Genomic DNA, 19,651 nt, shown 5'->3' on the forward strand with positions numbered 1-19,651 from the left:
TTTTGATAGAGATGCAACAGAAGGAGAACAAATTGTCAGACAGGGCACTTCCTGTATGGAATCTTCTCAGGTTTTGGCCTGCCATATGAGTCCTGTTATACTCACAGATACCATTCAAACAGTTTTAGAAACTTTAGTGTTTTCTATCCAAATATACTAATTACATGCAGTATTTTCCGGCCGTGAAAATACTGCCCCCTAGCCCAGACAGGTTAAAAAAGTACATTTGAATGACACTAAGTGGCAGTGTTTTTACAACTAATGTCGGTTTGCCTGAGGCTGATGCCGTGCAAGTGTTTGTGAACATGCATATACACACACTCTCATTCAAATAAACACATGAAAGAACACACACATACATGTAATAGTGCCAGACATGCACACAAACATATACAGTTGGCGTTGCTGTTATGATTTTAGTTGTCCTTGATGTCCTTTGTTTTAAATGTATTCTTTTTTTTTTTAATTGCGTTGGTTGCTGTTTTCGTGTCTTTTCCTTTTTTTTCTTTAGTTCATTCTCTTGGTTGTTGGTGCATTGGGGGGTTCTTGGGGGTGGGGAATGGAATTTAATTGTATTTTTTATTTTTCTTCTTCCTGGGGGGCTGTGGGAGGGGTCTCGAATGGATGAGGGACAGCTATTGGGGAACTGTGGGGGGGGATCTCAGAGGGTTCGGGTTCACGTTTTTTGGCCTGGTGGTAGATCGGCCAACATGCACTTGAGCAGAGCATTGACCCTGGATGCTTCTGTGTGTCGCTCTGAATGGGAATCTGTTGGATGACTGGGATGATGTAGTTATTGAGCAGCTTCACTGCAAGTATATTGTATGTTTCGAATATTCAATAAATTAAAACAAATAAAATAAAACTCAGCCAATGCAGTATTTATGGATCTCAATTAGCTGCTGCCAAGGCAGAAGCTACTCATCCTGCGGTTCAGCAAAATTAAGGCAGTTATACGTTTTAAAAACATTACCATACATAACAGATTTCACAACATATTAAGTGTGTGCCCTCAGGCCTCTACCACATCTATAACACAAAATCCAAGTGTACATGGGTGTAGTGTGTATGTTAGTACGCATGTGTCTGTGTTGCTTCAGTCTCCACTGTCCCATAAGATGCATTTTTATATCTAATCTTACTGCTGGTATGAGTTTCTTGATGTGGAATAGAGTTCCTATGTAGTACTGTACACCTCCCATAGTCTGGAAAGTAGTATCTTGGCAGCAATTCGAACATGAAGGCCTGATTCACGCCGTCTCCTCTGAACAGTTGATGTTGAGGTGTCTTGAACTCGGTGAAACACATTTGGGCTGCACTTTCTAAGACTGGTATCTCTATTGAACATATCCTCTGCAAGAGAGGTAACTCTGGGTCTTCCTTTCCTGTGGTGATCCTCATGAGTCATCGTAGCGCTTGGTTTTGGAGACTAAGAACGTTTCTTCAAGTGCAATGTTCCGCATTGACTGACCTTCCTGTCTTAAAGTAATGGGCTGTTTCTCGTTGCATTGAGCTGTTCTTGCCATAATATGGACTTGGTCTTAAAATAACAAATAGGGCTATTATCTGTATACCACCCCTACCTTGTCACAACTGATCGGCTCTTACGCATTGAGGAAAGAAATTCCACAAATTAGGTCACACCCGTTAATTGAAATGCATTCCATTAATCTGGTTGAGAGAATGCCAAGAGTGTACAAAGCTGTCAAGGCAAAGGGTGGCTACTTTGAAGAATCTCAATATATTTTGGTTTAAGATGTGATATCATAGTTGAAAATATTAGATGAAAACCCTGGAATGAGTAGGTGTGTTCAAACTTTTGACTGGTACTGCAAATAGATCTAACCTATAGAAAGCTGATGGGATCCTCTTTCTAATAGAAGCCATGAGGCAGTTCTCAGACAATTGCATAGGTTATAGAAATGTGGCGCAACATGAGCTCATGAAATGTTTTACATTGATGTCAGAGTGATTAGAGGGACAATAGAGTGCTGAGTACCAGGCAACTAATGACCATCACCAGCATCAGAGCTTGGAGAAGCCTAATTACTTAATGGTCACGTGGAATTTGACTGCCTTCATTTCTTGTAACTGACGGTAATACAGTCCTACTCCTTCCTCCATTTCCCAGAAATGGACTGGTTCAGATAATCACACCAACAATAAAGTAAGTAAATCAACAGTTTAATCTCTGGATTTCTTCATGTATTTATATGGGATGTAAATCAGTTCCTGTCGTAGAGTAAAGAACACTGTCCGTCTTTTCAAAGTCTTCATTCCAACGCCTTTCATCTGCAATTAGACAAAAACATCCAATATCAGCTGCAAAGAAATAACATTTTGTGAATGAGTATGTATATACACACACACCTTGGTGGAACAGTTGCTAGCATTTGATAGCAGTGCCTGGTGGAGTCTCCGTACCCTGAATCTTCTGTCCAGTAGTGGTCACACACCAACAGTAACCTACCAGAAATAGACATGTTGCACACAGTAAATATTGTAACATTCAACTGAATTGGAGAATTTAGTGTGTGTATATATATGTGCGTCCGTGTTAACCTGTAGAGCCCGAACATTGCTTAGGGGTGTATCGTCCAGCGGCGTCACACGTGGGGATGTAGGCGCCAATTGGGCCATGTGTCGCGGCATATCTAGCACGCTCACAGGGGGTCATGGGTCGTATCCTAGCATCTGGACACAGGTAACATAGATTGATTGTAATGTGGACATAACATTGCAGCACATGCATGCCGGAATCTTGGGTTGCGTCCCATATAGTCCCTGGTCAGAAGTAGTTTATACGGAATAGGGTTCCATTTCAGATGTAACCTAGGTACTTCCTGGCTAAATACTGAAATTGCGCTACTTGTTTAAAAGCCCTGTGCAGTCAATTCAGTTTCTGTCTTTGGTGTAACAGCTGATGAAACTAAGACTGAAAGTGGAGGTAAGTTGTGTCAGTGTTACTTCCTGACAATCCAATCATACATCCAGTTGAATGATCAAACCATTCATATCAGAATACCTCAGTCCAGCATCTAGACACCAATATACATCTCTGGAACTAGAGGAGTGGCAGGTAGCCTAGCAGTTAGAGAGTTGGGCCAGTAACAAAGGTTCCTAGTTTTAATCCCTGAATGTCAAGTTAAAATATCTGTCCATGTGCCCTTGAGCAAGACAACCTTCTCTCCAGTGTCACGGTTGATAATGGCTGCCCAAGGGACAACTGGTTATGAAACAAAACATTAATACATACATGTGTGAATAGGACAGATCAACACCCACTAACGTTTATATTAAAATGTTGGTGAGTAAGTGTGAGGTACATCACTCTTACCTCCCAGAGCAAAAGCTGTGCTAACAAGCAGAATGATGGTCAATATCGCCATAGTGATAGTCTCCTGAGAGAGAGAACAAGGGCGAGATTAGTTGAGCATTTTAAATCTGGAATGGCTGTGGGAGCTAGAGGAGAGGTTCAGGAAACCCTGTGTTAAGTACAAAACTTATGCAACAATTGCTAAACCCAGTCCTGAGGACCCCAACATGCGAGTATCGGCAACACGGCGCGCTATGATTCTTCCACTAAAATTCAGGTATCATCTAATCTATTGTATGTGGTTGAAGAACCTGGCACACAGGAATATGAATCCTTCCCAAATGGCTCCTCATTCCTTATGTAGTGAACCACCTTTGACGAGGTCCCACAGTGCACTACGCAGCGAAGGGGACGCAGACTAGATCTTGACAGAGACTACTATTCACTACAAAGGTAACTATTAGTCTATGCTCTTAAATTCAGGGGGTCGACCCACAAAAAGGGATCATATATATAGTGCACTAAACTTGACCAGGGCCACATAAGATTAACATGCCATTTGAGAGGCAGCTAGTCTACTAAATAATATCACAAGCTCACCTTCTGCACTCTTCCAAGGGATTCACTGGTTGTCTCTCTGTTGTCTGTGAGTTATGGTCTACCTCTTCCACCTCTCCTTTTAAAGGACCTGTCACAGGTGTGACTAGTTGCCTCATTAACCCAACAAGAGATCCCGATGTCGGCCATTAGCTGGTGGTGTAAAGTACTTATGTAAAAATGATCTAATTCACACACTTATCAAGAGAACATCCCTGGTCATCCCTACTACCTCTGATCTGGCAGACTCACTAAACACAAATGCTTCCTTTGCAAATTATGTCTGAGAGTTGGTGTGACACTGGCTATCCGTAATCAAATAAAAAAACAAGAAAATGGTGCCGTCTGGTCTGCTTATTATAAGGAATTTGAAATGATTTATACTTTTACTTTTGATACTTAAGTATATTTCATCAATTACATTTCATTTTGATAATTCAGTATGTTTGTTGAAACTTTTAGACCTTTACTCAAGTAATATTTTACTGGGTGACTTTCACTTTTACTTGAGTGATTTTCTCTGAAGGTAGCTTCATTAGGCAGTGAAGAGAGTAGTAGAGGAAGATGGGTCCAGGTTCGAGGGATCCTGTTGTGGTTGTAGCTGCAGAGAACTCCTTGGGTTATGAGATTTTACTGCAGAAGAGTTACAAGGTGTGATGAACGATAGTGTCCCGTTCTCCGAGGCTGCCGGCCTGCTGTAGGACAAAGCCCGCGCAGAAGGACTCAGCCCATGCAGTAGGACTCAGCCCACTCAGTTGTACTCAGCCCATGCACTAGGACTCAGTCCACCCAGTAGGACTCAGCCAACCCCATAGTATGATTATGCATTAATGCTTTTGTTATAAAATAATATTTTTATTGTGAAAATTATCTTCCCCAAACATGAAACTCATGCGCTGCATGTGCATGCCAGTTAGGCTCTTCACCCATTGTAAAGAGGTTATTTGGCCACTTTAGTTGTAATACAAATGTAGCCAGGTGGTTAAATGGCATAGTTGTATTCATTTATATCCACTAGATGGCACTGTAACTTTAATAGATTCATAAATAAGGTGTGCAAGCATTTATGGGATTGTGCAAGCGCAGCGTGTAAGAGTGAGAGCAAGCAATTACACTGGAGAGCTACTGAAATCCATTGTGGGTCCAACGTTACTTTGGATTGGCATGGGGATGTTAGCTTCTTGCTAGCTGAATACCAGTGCTCTCAGAGACACGTTGTGGAGTTAATGATTACATTATTTAAAGCTGCTGTATGGGTGAGGATCTACTGTTCCGTGTGGGGTTAGGGTATCACGTGGACAGTGTGTTCAAAGCCGAGCCACTACTCAGATTATTTTTACACACTTTAATAACAGATTTATCTCACTTGATTGTGATTTAGACTACATTTTACTTTAAGGTGACTTCCTCTATTAGTGATTTCCCTTCTACATTATCCTATTTTGAATGTAAGCTTCGACAGTATAAACAACCCCAAATCATTTTGTGTCCTGTGCTGGATTGACTTTCGCCAGGCTACACAAACCTTATCAAAACATATAGGCCTATTGGCTAGGCTACATGAGGTGTTGCGCTAAGATATGAAAAAGTAGCAAAAAAAATGGTATGCATTGTTCCTTGCCTTACACTGGGCATCATTAACAAGTGATGGGATAATGTTGTCACCCATCAGACTATTCTTGATTGAATCTTGTCTTTACATTTACTAAATAATATTTGTGAAATTTGTTTTGATTTAGAATGGACAATAATCATGCACCTGTCTGGAATCGGGCAGGGGAAAAAATACATTTAATCTATGCACTTAAATAGCGAATGGAGGATTATTTTCCCTTGTTTCATTTTCATGCCAGCCAGGTAGGCTATACTCCTGTTGTAAATATAAGCAATGTTCTTAATATTAGGAAAGTTGATAAATACAGCACGAGTCAAAAGTTTGGACACACCTACTCATTAAAGGGTTTTTCTTCATTTTACTATTTTCTACATTGTAGAATAATAGTAAAGACATCAACACTCTGAAATAGCACATATGGAATCAAGTAGTGAAATGTTTTTTTAACAAATCAAAATATATGTTATATTTGAGATACTTCAAAGTAGCCACGCTTTGCCTTGATGACAGTTTTGCACACTATTGGCATTCTCTCAACCAGCTTCAACTGGAATGCTTTTCCAACAGTCTTGAAGGAGTTCCCACATATGCTGAGCACTTGTTGGCTGCTTTTCTTAACTCTGTGGTCCAACTCACTGAGGCTGCACTCGAGGAGGTGGTAAAATACATTTTAATGGTGTCAGACTGAGGCTCTTCCTCTGTCCTCGTGTTCCTAGACCTTAGTGCTGCTTTGATACCATAGATCAACACATTCTTTTGGAGAGATTGGAAACCCAAATTGATCTACACGGACAAGTTTTGTCCTGGTTTAGATCTTATCTGTCGGAAAGGTTTCGGTTTGTCTCTGTGGATGGTTTGTCCTCTGACAAATCAACTGTATATTTCGGTGTTCCTCAAGTTTCCGTTTTAGGACCTCTATTGTTTTCATTATCTATATATTTTACCTCTTGATGTCATTCGGAAACATAATGTTAACTTTCACTGCAATGCGGACGATACACAGCTGTACATTTAGATGAAACATGGTGGAGCCCCAATATTGCCCTCCCTGGAAACCTGTGTTTCAGACATAAGGAACTGGAAGGCGGCAAATGTTTTACTTCAAAACTCAGACAAAGCAGAGATGCTAGTTCTAGGTCCCAAGAAACAAAGAGATCTTCTGTTGGATATGACAATTAATCATGATGGTTGTAGTGTCATCTCAAATAAAACTGTAAAGGACCTCAGCGTTACTCTGGACCATGATCTCTCTTTTGATGAACATATCAAGACTGTTTCAAGGACAGCTTTTTTCCATCTCCGTAACTTTGCAAAATTCAGAAACTTTCTGTCCAAAAATGATGTAGAACAATGTATCCATGCTTTTGTCACTTCTAGATGAGAGTACTGCAATGCTCTACTTCCGGCTACCAGGATAAAGCACTAAATAATCTTCAGTTAATGCTAAACACGGCTGCTAGAATCTTGACTAGAACCCCAAAAAATGGTCATATTACTCCAGTGCTAGCCTCTCTACACTGGCTTCCTGTTAAGGCTAGGACTGATTTCAAGGTTTAACTGCTAACCTACAAAGCATTACATGGGCTTGCTTCTATCGATCTTTCCGATTTGGTCCTGCCGTACATATCTACACGTACAATATGGTCACAAGACGCAGGTCTACTTTTTGTCCCTAGAATTTCTAAGCAAACAGCTGGAGGCAGGGCTTTCTCCTATAGAGCTCAATTTTTATGGAATGGTGTGCCTGTCCATGAGACAGGCACAGACTCTGTCTTGACCTCTAAGTCTTTATTGAAAACTCATCTCTTCAGTAGGTCCTATGATTGAGTGTAGTCTGACCCAGGGGTGTGAAGTTGACAAAAAGGCACTGGAGCGATTAACCACCCTTGCTGTCTCTGCCTGGCTGGTTCCCCTCTCTCCACTGGGATTCTCTGCCTCTGACCCTATTACGGGGGCTAATTCACTGGCGCTCTTCCATGCCGTCCCTAGGAGGGGTGTGTCACTTGAGTGGCTTTAGTCTCTGACGTAATCTTCCTGTCTGGTTTTGAGGCCCCCCTCGGGTTCATGCCGTGGGGAAGATCTTTGTGGGCTATAGTCGGCCTTGTCTCAGGGAAGCAAGTTGGTGGTTGAAGATATCCCGCTAGTGGTTTGGGGGCTGTGATTTGGAAAAGTGGGTGGGGTTATATCCTGCCAGGTTGGCCCTGTCCGGAGGTATAGTCGGACAGGGCCACAGTGTCTCCAGACCCCTCCTGCCTCAGCCTCCAGTAATTATGCTGCAAAAGTTTGTGTCGGGGGGCTAGGGTCAGTCTGTTAACCTCACTAGGGTAGGGGGCACTATTTTCACTTCCGGATGAAAAGCATGCCCAAATTAAACTGCTTGCTACTCAGGCCCAGAAGCTAGGATATGCATATAATTGGTGGATTTGGATAGAAAGCACTCAAGTTTCCAAAACTGTTAATATAATGTATGTGAGTATAGCAGAACAGATATGGCAGGCGAAAACCTGAGAAAAATCCAGCCAGGAAGTGGGATTTTTTTTATTTTTGTAGTTTCTAGTGAATGCCATTACAGTATCTATTGACTTAGGACTCAAATTGCACTTCCTGTGGCTTCCACTGAGGATTGATTATAAATATCGTTTGACATGTTTCTACAAACTTTACTGATACTTTTCAGATTTTGTCTGTCTGTTGTGACTGCCTTTGAGCCTGTGGATTACTGAACAAAACGGAGGTTTTTGAATATAAGGAGAGACTTTATAGAACATTTATTGAGTAAATGGGAGTCTTGTGAGTGCAACCATATGAAGATCATCAAAGGTAAGTGATTCATTTTATTGCTATTTCTGACTTGTGTAACTCCTCTACTTGGCTGGTAACTGTTTGTAATGATTTGTCTGCAGGGCGCTGTTCTCAGATAATCGCATGGTATACTTTCCCCATAAAGCCTTTTTGAAATCTGACACCGTGGCTGGATTAACAAGAAGTTAATCTTTAAACCCATGTATAATACTTGTATGTTTTATGAATTTTATGAGTATTTCTATTTTTGAATTTGGCGCTCTGCAATTTCACTGGATGTTGGCCAGCTCGGACGGTAGCGTCCCACACCCCCTAGAGAGGTTAAATCTGGAGTATTTCTCCTGTTTTATCCGGTGTCCTATGTGTATTTAATTATGCACCCTCTAGTTCTTTCTTTCTCGTTCTCTTCTCCCTTAAGACCTGAGTCCTAGGACCATGCCGCAGGGCCACCTGGCTTGACGACTCCTTGCTGTCCCCAGTCCACCTGTTCTGCCTGCGGCTATGGAACCTTGACCTGTTCACTGGACGTGCTACCTTGTCCCGGACCTGCTGTTTTCGACTCTCTCTATACCGCACCTTCCTAGGTTCTTGCCATTCTAGGGAGTTTTTCCTAGCCACCGTGCTTCTACATCTGCATTGCTTGCTGTTTTAGGCTGGCTTTCTGTATTGCACTTTGTGACATCGGCTGATGTAAAAAGGGCTTCATAAACACATTTGATTGATTGAACTCATCCCAAACCATCTAAATTGGGTGATTGTGGAGGCCAGATCATCTGATGCATCACTCTCCTTATTGGTCAAATAGCCCTTACACAGCTGAAGGTGTGTTGGGTCATTGTCCTGTTGAAAAACAAATTATAGTCCCACTAAGCCAAACCAGATGGGATGGCGTATCACTGCGGTAGCCATGCTGGTTAAGTGTGTCTTGAATTCTAAATAAATCACTGACAGTGTCACCAACAAAGCACCATCACCTCCATGCTTCACGGTGGGAACACCACATGCGGAGATCCATTCAACTACTCTGCGTCTCACAAAGACAGATTCCCACCGGTCTAATGTCCATTGCTTGTGGTTCTTGACCCAAGCAAGTCTCTTATCGTCCTTTAGTGGCTTCTTAGCAGCAATTCGACCATGAAGGCCTAATTCACGCAGTCTCCTGAGCAGATGTCTAGATGTCTGTTACTTGACCTTTGTGAAGTGTTTATTTGGGCTGCAGAGGTAACTGGGTCTTCCTCATGAGAGTCATCGTAGCGCTTGGTTTTATAGACTGCTCTTGAAATGTTCCGCATTGACTGACCTTCCTGTCTTAAAGTAATGGGCTGTTTCTCGTTGCATTGAGCTGTTCTTGCCATAATATGGACTTGGTCTTAAAATAACAAATAAGGCTATTTTCTGTATACCACCCCTACCTTGTCACAACTGAGCGGCTCTTACGCATTGAGGAAAGAAATTCCACAAATTAGGTCACACCCGTTAATTGAAATGCATTCCATGAATCTGGTTGAGAGAAAGCCAAGAGTGTACAAAGCTGTCAAGGCAAAGAATCTCAATATATTTTGGTTTAAGATGTGATTCCATGTGTTATGTCATAGTTGAAAATATTACAGATGAAAACCCTGGAATGAGTAGGTGTTCAAACTTTTGACTGGTACTGCAAATAGTAGATCTAACCTATAGAAAGCTGATGGGATCCTCTTTCTAATAGAAGCCATGAGGCAGTTCTCAGACAACTGCATAGGTTATAGAAATGTTGCTCAACATCAGCTCATGAAATGTTTTACATTGATGTCAGAGTGATTAGAGGGACAATAGAGTGCTGAGTACCAGGCAACTAATGACCATCACCAGCATCAGAGCTTGGAGAAGCCTAATTACTAAATGGTCACGTGGAATTTGACTGCTGGTAATACAGTCCTACTCCTTCCTCCCTTTACCAGAAATGGACTGGTTCAGATAATCACACCAACAATAAAGTAAGTAAATCAACAGTTTAATCTCTGGATTTCTTCATGTATTTATATGGGATGTGATTCAGTTCCTGTCGTACAGTAAAGACAACTGTCCGTCTTTTCAAAGTCTTCATTCCAACGCCTTTCATCTGCAATTAGACAAAAACATCCAGAATCAGCTGCAAAGAAATAACATTTAGTGAATGAGTATGTATATACACACACCTTGATGGAACAGTTGCTAGCAGTTGATAGCAGTGCCTGGTGGAGTCTCCGTACCGTGAATCTTCTGTCCAGTAGTGGTCACACACCAACAGTAACCTATCAGAAATAGACATGTTGAACATACAATATTTACTGTAACATTCAAATGAATTGGAGAATTTAGTGTGTGTATATGTGCATCCGTGTTAACCTGTAGAGCCCGAACATTGCTTAGGGGTGTATCGTCCAGCGGCGTCACACGTGGGGATGTAGGCTCCAATTGGGCCATGTGTCGCAGCATATCTAGCACGCTCACAGGGGGTCATGGGTCGTATCCCAGCATCTGGACACAGGTAACATACATTAATTGTAATGTGGACATAACATTACAGCACATGCATGCCGGAATCTTGGGTTGCGTCCCATATGGGCCCTGGTCAGAAGTAGTTTATACGGAATAGGGTTCCATTTCAGATGTAACCTAGGTACTTCCTGGCTAAATATTGAAATTGCGCTACTTGTTTAAAAGCCCTGTGCAGTCAATTCAGTTTCTGTCTTTTGTTTAACAGCTGATGAAACTAAGACTGAAAGTGGAGGTAAGTTGTGTCAGTGTTACTTCCTGACAATCCAATCATACATCCAGTTGAATGATCAAACCATTCATATCAGAATACCTCAGTCCAGCATCTAGACACCAATATACATCTCTGGAACAAGAGGAGTGGCAGGTAGCCTAGCGGTTAGAGAGTTGGGCCAGTAACAAAGGTTCCTAGTTTTAATCCCTGAATGTCAAGTTAAAATATCTCTCTATATGCCCTTGAGCAAGACAACCTTCTCTCCAGTGTCACGGTTGATAATGGCTGCCCAAGGGACAACTGGTTATGAAACAAAACATTAATACTTACGTGTGATTAGGACAGATCAACACCCACTAATGTTTTTATTAAAATGTTGGTGAGTAAGTGTGAGGTACATCACTCTTACCTCCCAGAGCAAAAGCTGTGCTAACAAGCAGAATGATGGTCAATATCGCCATGGTGATAGTCTCCTGAGAGAGAGAACAAGAGCGAGATTAGTTGAGCATTTTATATCATCTGGAATGGCTGTGGGTACTAGAGGAGAGGTTGAGGAAACCCTGTGATAAGTACAAAACTCATGCAACAATTGCTAAACCCAGTCCTGAGGACCCCAACAAGCGAGTATCGGCAACACGGCGCGCTACGATTCTTCCACTAAAATTCAGGTATCATCTAACCTATTGTATGTGGTTGAAGAGCCTTGCACACAGGAATATGAATCCTTCCCAAATGGCTCCTCATTCCTTATGTAGTGAACCACCTTTGACGAGGGCCCACACTGCACTACGCAGGGAAGGGGAAGCAGACTAGATCTTGTCAGAGACTTCAATTCAATACAAAGGTAACTATTAGTCTATGCTCTGAAATTCAGGGGGTCGACCCACAAAAAGGGGTCATATATAGTGCACTACACTTGACCAGGGCCACATAAGATCAACGTGCCATTTGAGAGGCAGCTAATCTACTAAATAATATCACAAGCTCACCTTCTGCACTCTTCCAAGGGATTCACTGGTTGTCTCTCTGTTGTCTGTGAGTTATGGTCTACTTCTTCCACCTCTCCTTTTAAAGGATCTGTCACAGGTGTGACTAGTTGCCTCATTAACCCAACAAGAGATCCCGATGTAGGCCATTAGCTGGTGGTGTAAAGTTCTTATGTAAAAATTCTTTAAAGTACTACTTAAGTAGTATTTTGGGGTATATTTACTTTACTACTTCTATTTATTTCAACTTTCACTTCACTACATTCCTAAAGAAAATAATGTACTTTTTACTCCATACATTTTCCCCGACACCCAAAAGTACTCGTTAGATTTTGAATGATTAGCAGGACAGAAAAAATTATCTAATTCACACACTTATCAAGAGAACATCCCTGGTCATCCCTACTGCCTCTGTTCTAACAGACTCACTAAACACAAATGCTTCCTTTGCAAATTATGTCTGAGAGTTGGTGTGACACTGGCCATCAAACAAATATGAAAAAAATTAAAAATAACAAGAAAATGGTGCCGTCTCGTTTGCTTAATATAATGAATTTGAAATGATTTATACTTTTACTTTTGAACTTTAGTATATTTTATCAATTACATTTAATGTTGATACTTCAGTATATTTGCTGAAACTTTTAAAACTTTACTCAAGTAATATTTACTGGGTGATTTACACTTTTACTTGAGTCATTTTCTCTGAAGGAATCTTCATAGGCAGTGAAGAGAGTAGTAGAGGAAGATGGGTCCAGTTTCAAGGGATCCTGAGAGGCTCCCTGTGAGTATGCCGAGGCCAATAGAGAGTGATAGGAATAACATGTGTTTCAGTAAGGTTGGTTTCTTAGCATTCATAGCCATGGTTATCAACTGTACCGCAGAAATGGAACATAAATCACTGAAAATAGATGTTGTGGTGGTAGCTGCAGAGAACTCGTTGGGTTAGGAGATTTTACTGCAGAAGAGTTATAAGGTGTAATGAACGATAGTGTCCTGTTCTTCCAGGCTGCCGGCCTGCTGTAGGACAAAGCCCATGCAGTAGAACTCAGCTCATGTAGACTTGCATCCTAGCCCATGTAGACTTGCATCTTCAGAGCGTAGCTTGATTGTGCGTCACATGCAATCAATCAAATGTATTGATAAAGCCTATCATACGTCAGCTGATGTCACAAAGTGCTGTACAGAAACCCAGTCTAAAACCCCAAACAGCAAGCATTGCAGGTGTAGAAGCACAGTGGATAGGAAAAACTCACTAGAAAGGCCAGAACCTAGGAAGAAACCTAGAGAGGAACCAGTCTATGAGGGGTGGCCAGTCCTCTTCTGGCTGTGCCGGGTGGAGATTATAACAGAACATGGCCAAGATGTTAAAATGTTCATAGATGACCAGCAGGGTCAAATAATAATAATCACAGTGGTTGTCGATCATTCAGAGCATCTCTATCGCTCCTGCTGTCTATAGAGAGTTGAAAACAGCAGGTCTGGGACAGGTAGCATGTCCGGTGAACAGGTCAGGGCTCGATAGCCGCAGCAGAACAGTTGAAACTGGAGCAGCAGTTTATGGGTGTTGGGGACCACCACCCATAAAAAAACAGTGTCTGGCTAAAGAGACAAGACTAACAAGGGAAATCCATGAACTAATAGTACAGGTAGATAGCAATAAAAAAAGATACTACAGAGATACAAAATAATTTAGAGAAAAAACAAATAGAACATGAGGAACTTATTCAAGAACAATCTAATGTAATCTATTACAAAAATAAAACAAACTGTATGGAATATGGAGAAAAATGCACAAATTATTCCTGAATACAGGAACGCTAACAAAAATAATTTACAGAAACTCGTTACTGAAGACGGAGTCATCTATGATTCTCCCGATGATATTTTAAAAGAGGAAGCTAATTATTTTAGGCAGATGTTCACTTTTCCGTCTCATCCTTTCCCACTGAATGAAGATTATACATTTACATTTTAGTCATTTAGCAGATGCTCTTATCCAGAGCGGCTTACAGTAGTGAATGCATATATTTCGTACATTTCATACATTTTTTTCCCCCCGTATTATGGTAAACAATTCTTTCCAAATAATATAAAAAAATTGAAAATTAACCTCTCTAGGGTATGTGGGACGAAATCGTCCCACCTACTCAACAGCCAGTGGAATCCCGTGGCGCGTTATTCAAATACCTTAGAAATGCTATTACTTCAATTTCTCAAACATATGACTATTTTACACCATTTTAAAGACAAGACTCTCGTTAATCTAACCACACTGTCCGATTTCAAAAAGGCTTTACAACGAAAGTAAAACATTAGATTATGTCAGCAGAGTAACCAGCCAGAAATAATCAGACACCCATTTTTCAAGCTAGCATATAATGTCACAAAAACCAAAACCACAGCTAAATGCAGCACTAACCTTTGATGATCTTCATCAGATGACACTCCTAGGACATTATGTTATACAATACATGCATGTTTTGTTCAATCAAGTTCATATTTATATCAAAAACCAGCTTTTTACATTAGCATGTGACGTTCAGAACTAGCATACCCACCGAAAACTTCCGGTGAATTTACTAAATTACTCACGATAAACGTTCACAAAAAACATAACAATTATTTTAAGAATTATAGATACAGAACTCCTTTATGCAATCGCGGTGTCCGATTTTAAAATAGCTTTTCGGCAAAAGCACATTTTGCAATATTCTGAGTACATAGCTCGCCATCACGGGCTAGCTATTTTGACACCCACCAAGTTTGGCACTCACCAAACTCAGATTTACTATAAGAAAAATTGGATTACCTTTGCTGTTCTTCGTCAGAATGCACTCCCAGGACTTCTACTTCATCCACAAATGTTGTTTTGGTTCAAAATAATCCATAGTTATGTTCAAATATCCTCTGTTTTGTTCTTGCGTTCAAGACACTATCCGAAGGGTGACGCGCGGATGCGTATCGTGACAAAAAAATTCTAAATATTCCATTACCGTACTTCGAAGCATGTCAAACGCTGTTAAAATTCAATTTTTATGCGATTTTTCTCGTAAAAAAAGCGATAATATTCCGACCGGGAAACCCTGTTTTTGTTCAAAGACTCAAAATCTAAAATGGACTCTTCACGAGCACGCGTGCCCCCGTGTCATTGTTCTCAGATTGACCACTTACCAAATGCGCTACTGTTTTTCAGCCATGGGCTGCAAAGTCATCATTCAACGTTCTGGCGCCTTCTGAGAGCCTATGAGAGCCGTAGGAAGTGTCACGTTACAGCAGAGATCCTCAGTTTTCAATAAAGAGAGTGTAGAAGGCCAAGAAATGGTCAGAGAGGGCACTTCCTGTACAGACTCTTCTCAGGTTTTTGCCTGCCATATGAGTTCTGTTATACTCACAGACACCATTCAAACAGTTTTAGAAACTTTAGGGTGTTTCTATCCAAATCAAACAAGTATATGCATATTCTAGTTTCTGGGCAGTAGTAATAACCAGATTAAATCGGGTACGTTTTTTATCCGGCCGTGCAAATACTGCCCCCTACCCTAGAGAGGTTAACCTCTCTCGGGTATGTGGGACGATTTCGTCCCACCTACGTAACAGCTACTGAAATTCCAGTGGCGCGATTTTTGAATCGTTAGAAATACTATTACTTCAATTTCTCAAACATATGACTATTTTACAGCTATTTAAAGACAAGAATCTCGTTAATCTAACCCCACTGTCCGATTTCAAAAAGGCTTTACAACGAAAGCAAAACATTAGATTATGTCAGCAGAGTGCCCAGCCAGAAATAATCAGACAGCCATTTTTCAAGCTAGCATATCATGTCACATAAACCCAAACCACAGCTAAATGCAGCACTAACCTTTGATGATCTTCATCAGATGACACACCTAGGACATTGTGTTATACAATACATGCATGTCTGTTCAATCAAGTTCATATTTATATCAAAAAACAGCTTTTTGCATTAGCATGTGACGTTCAGAAAAAGCATAACCCCCGCAAACTTCCGTTGAATTTACTAACAGTTTGCTAAATTACTCACGATAAACGTTCACAAAAAGCATAACAATTATTTTAAGAATTTTAGATACATTACTCCTCTATGCACTCGATATGTCCGATTTTAAAATAGCTTTTCGGATGAAGCACATTTTGCAATAATCTAAGTACATAGCCCGGCATTACAGGGCTAGCTATTTAGATGCCCACCCAGGTCAGCCTCCACCAAAATCACATTTCCTATAAGAAAAATGTTCTTACCTTGCTTGTTCTTCATCAGAATACACTGCCAGGACTTCTACTTCAATAACAAATGTTGGTTTGGTCCCAAATAATCCATCGTTATATCCAAACAGCGACGTTTTGTTCGTGAGTTCTAGACACTATCAGAATGCTTCTTCACGGTCCCGCGCATGGCGCATTGGCGTGTCAAAAATGTCTAAATATTCCATTACCGTACTTCGAAGCATGTCAACCGCTGTTTAAAACCAATTTTTATGCCATTCAACTCGTAGATTAGTGATAATATTCCGACTGGGAGTATGCATTGAGCCTAAACAGCCGAATAAAATTTCTCCTCAGAAGCGACTCATGCACGCGCCTCATTCAAAGGTCCTCGGAGCAGCCACTTACAAAAGGTGATAATGTGTTTCAGCCTGAGGCTCCCTCGTAAACCTTCAGTTATTCCCGGGCTCTGAGAGCCTATCGGAGCCCTGGGAATTGTCACGTTACAGCTAAGATCCTTAATTTTCAATAAAAAGATGCAAGACGCACGACTCCTTGTCAGACAGGGTACTTCCTGCTTGAAACCTTGTCAGGTTTTTGCCTGCCATAGGAGTTCTGTTATACTCACAGACACCATTCAAACAGTTTTAGAAAATTCAGAGTGTTTTCTATCCAAACCTGAACAATAATATGCATATTCTAGCTTCTGAGTTGGTGTAGGAGGCAGTTAAAAATGGGAACATATTTTTTCCAAAATTCTCAATACTGCCCCCTAGCCCAGACAGGTTAACAAATGTACAGAAAGATCAGTGCGAAGGCCAAATTACAGAAGAAAAACGTTTTGAAACTATTAAATCCTTTCAGTCTGGGAAAATCCCAGGGCTTGATGGCATACCGGTAGAGGTATATCAAGTTTTTTTTATATACTAAAAGCTCCATTGTTAGATTTGTTTTAACTACTCCTATAGAAATGGTAGTTTGTCAGGTATTCAGCAGGAAGGTCTGATTTCTCTATTATTAAAACACTACCCAGATGGCAAATATAAAGACCCAGTCTATCTAAAAATCTGGAGGCCCCTTACACTTCAATATTGTGATGCAAAAATACTAGCAAAATGCATAGCACTCAGAATTAAAAGAGTTTTACCTGGTATTGTTCATCCTGATCAGACAGGTTTTTTACATGGACGATACATTGGAGATTATATACGACAACTACTAGAAATAATAGAACATCATGAAACATATAATAAGCCAGGAATGGTATTTTATAGCGGATTTCGAAAAGGCATTTGATAAAGTAAAACTGGATTTTATTTATAAATGCCTGGATTTTTTCAATTTCGGCAATTCTCTTATAAAATGGGTAAAAATAATGTATAGCAACCCCAGGTGTAAAGTAGTAAAATAACGGCTACTTCTCAGAGAGTTTTGAATTGTCAAGAGGAGTTAACCTCTCTGGGCTATGTGGGACGATTTCGTCCCACCTACGTAACAGCCACTTCAATCCAGTGGCGCGATTTTTGAATCGTTAGAAATGCTATAACTTCAATTTCTCAAACATATGACTATTTCACAGCTATTTAAAGACAAGAATCTCGTTAATCTAACCCCACTGTCCGATTTCAAAAAGGCTTTACAACAAAAGCAAAACATTAGATTATGTCAGCAGAGTACCCAGCCAGAAATAATCACACAGCCATTTTTCAAGCTAGCATATCATGTCACATAAACCCAAACCATATCTAAATGCAGCACTAACCTTTGATGATCTTCATCAGATGACACACCTAGGACATTGTGTTATACAATACATGCATGTCTGTTCAATCAAGTTCATATTTATATCAAAAACCAGCTTTTTACATTAGCATATGACGTTCAGAACTAGCATTCCCACCGAACACTTCCGGTGATTTTACTAAATTACTCACGATAAACGTTCACAAAAAGCATAACAATTATTTTAAGAATTATAGATACATTACCCCTCTATGCACTCGATATGTCCGATTTTAAAATAGCTTTTCGGATGAAGCACATTTTGCAATAATCTAAGTACATAGCCCGGCATTACAGGGCTAGCTATTTAGATACCCACCCAGTTCAGCCTCCACCAAAATCACATTTCCTATAAGAAAAATGTTCTTACCTTGCTTGTTCTTCATCAGAATACACTGCCAGGACTTCTACTTCAATAACAAATGTTGGTTTGGTCCCAAATAATCCATCGTTATGTTCCAACAGCGACGTTTTGTTCGTGAGTTCTAGAATGCTTCTTCGCGGTGTCGCGCATGGCGCATTGGCGTGTCAAAAATGTCTAAATATTCCATTACCGTACTTCGAAGCATGTCAACCGCTGTTTAAAACCAATTTTTATGCCATTTATGTCGTAGAGAAGTGTTAATATTCCGACCGGGAGTATGCATTGAGCCTAAACAGCCGAATAAAATTTCTCCTCAGAAGCGACTCATGCACGCGCATCATTGAAAGGTCCTCCGAGCATCCACTTACAAAAGGCGATAATATATTTCAACCTGAGGTTCCCTCGTAAACCTTCAGTTATTTCGCGGGCTCTGAGAGCCTATTGGAGCCCTGGGAATTGTCACGTTACAGCTAAGATCCTTACTTTTCAATAAAAAGAGGTAAGACGCACGACTCCTTGTCAGACAGGGTACTTCCTGCTTGAAGCCTTGTCAGGTTTTTGCCTGCCATAGGAGTTCTGTTATACTCACAGACACCATTCAAACAGTTTTAGAAAATTCAGAGTGTTTTCTATCCAAACCTGAACAATAATATGCATATTCTAGCTTCTGAGTTGGTGTAGGAGGCAGTTAAAAATGGGAACATATTTTTCCAAAATTCTCAATACTGCCCCCTATACCAAAGAGGTTAAACAAGGGTGTCCGCTGTCACCATATCTATTCGTTATGGCCATCGAAATGTTAGCTATGAAAATCAGATCCAATAACAACATTAGAGGATTAGATATCCAAGGTTTAAAACAAAGGTGTCCATGTATGCCGATGGCTCAAGTTTTAAATTAAGTCCGCAAGCTAGATCTCTGCAATGTGTCATTGAAGATCTAGATAACTTTTCTGTACTCTCTGGACATAATCCTAATTATGATAAGTGTTCAATATTATGTATTGAATCCTTAATAAAAAATCTACTTTTACATTATCCTGCAGTTTACCCATAAAATGGGCTGATGGTGAAGTAGACATACTCGGTATTCATATCACAAAAGATATAACTAATCTCTACACAATGAATTTCAAAATAAAATGTGCCCATCTATATAATGAATATGATTTGGGTGGGTTGAGATTATTAACCTGTTAGGGTATAGGGGGCAGTATTTTCACGTCTGG

The 19,651-nt window shown here is 40.5% G+C and overlaps 2 protein-coding genes across 3 annotated transcripts in view; both read right to left on the reverse strand.

The window, feature by feature from the left end:
• Positions 1 to 2,168: 2,168 nt before the first annotated feature.
• LOC115194855 (equistatin-like) lies at positions 2,169 to 3,965 on the reverse strand. Its single transcript, XM_029754783.1, has 5 exons — positions 3,917 to 3,965; positions 3,338 to 3,401; positions 2,563 to 2,694; positions 2,371 to 2,466; positions 2,169 to 2,292 (listed from the first exon to the last, which is right to left on the reverse strand). Exons 2-4 carry the CDS (start codon positions 3,387 to 3,389, stop codon positions 2,387 to 2,389), a joined length of 264 nt encoding a protein of 87 aa, XP_029610643.1. The 5' UTR covers positions 3,390 to 3,401; positions 3,917 to 3,965; the 3' UTR covers positions 2,169 to 2,292; positions 2,371 to 2,386.
• A 6,342-nt stretch (positions 3,966 to 10,307) lies between these two features.
• The window catches only part of LOC115194861 (equistatin-like), a 364,924-nt gene continuing 355,580 nt past the window's right edge, over positions 10,308 to 19,651 (reverse strand). Inside the window, exons 1-5 of one of the 2 annotated variants that reach the window (XM_029754789.1) lie at positions 12,051 to 12,154; positions 11,471 to 11,534; positions 10,698 to 10,829; positions 10,508 to 10,603; positions 10,308 to 10,431 (exon numbers count right to left, since the gene is read on the reverse strand). In XM_029754789.1, coding sequence (XP_029610649.1) covers positions 10,524 to 10,603; positions 10,698 to 10,829; positions 11,471 to 11,522 — 264 coding nt within the window. In that variant the 5' untranslated portion in view covers positions 11,523 to 11,534; positions 12,051 to 12,154 and the 3' untranslated portion in view covers positions 10,308 to 10,431; positions 10,508 to 10,523. Of the gene's footprint in view, positions 10,432 to 10,507; positions 10,604 to 10,697; positions 10,830 to 11,470; positions 11,535 to 12,050; positions 12,155 to 19,651 lie in introns of those variants that run through there. The other variant, XM_029754790.1, reaches the window with a different exon arrangement.

Source organism: Salmo trutta, chromosome 5 (genome assembly GCF_901001165.1).
Source record: "Salmo trutta chromosome 5, fSalTru1.1, whole genome shotgun sequence".
NCBI lineage: Eukaryota > Metazoa > Chordata > Actinopteri > Salmoniformes > Salmonidae > Salmo > Salmo trutta.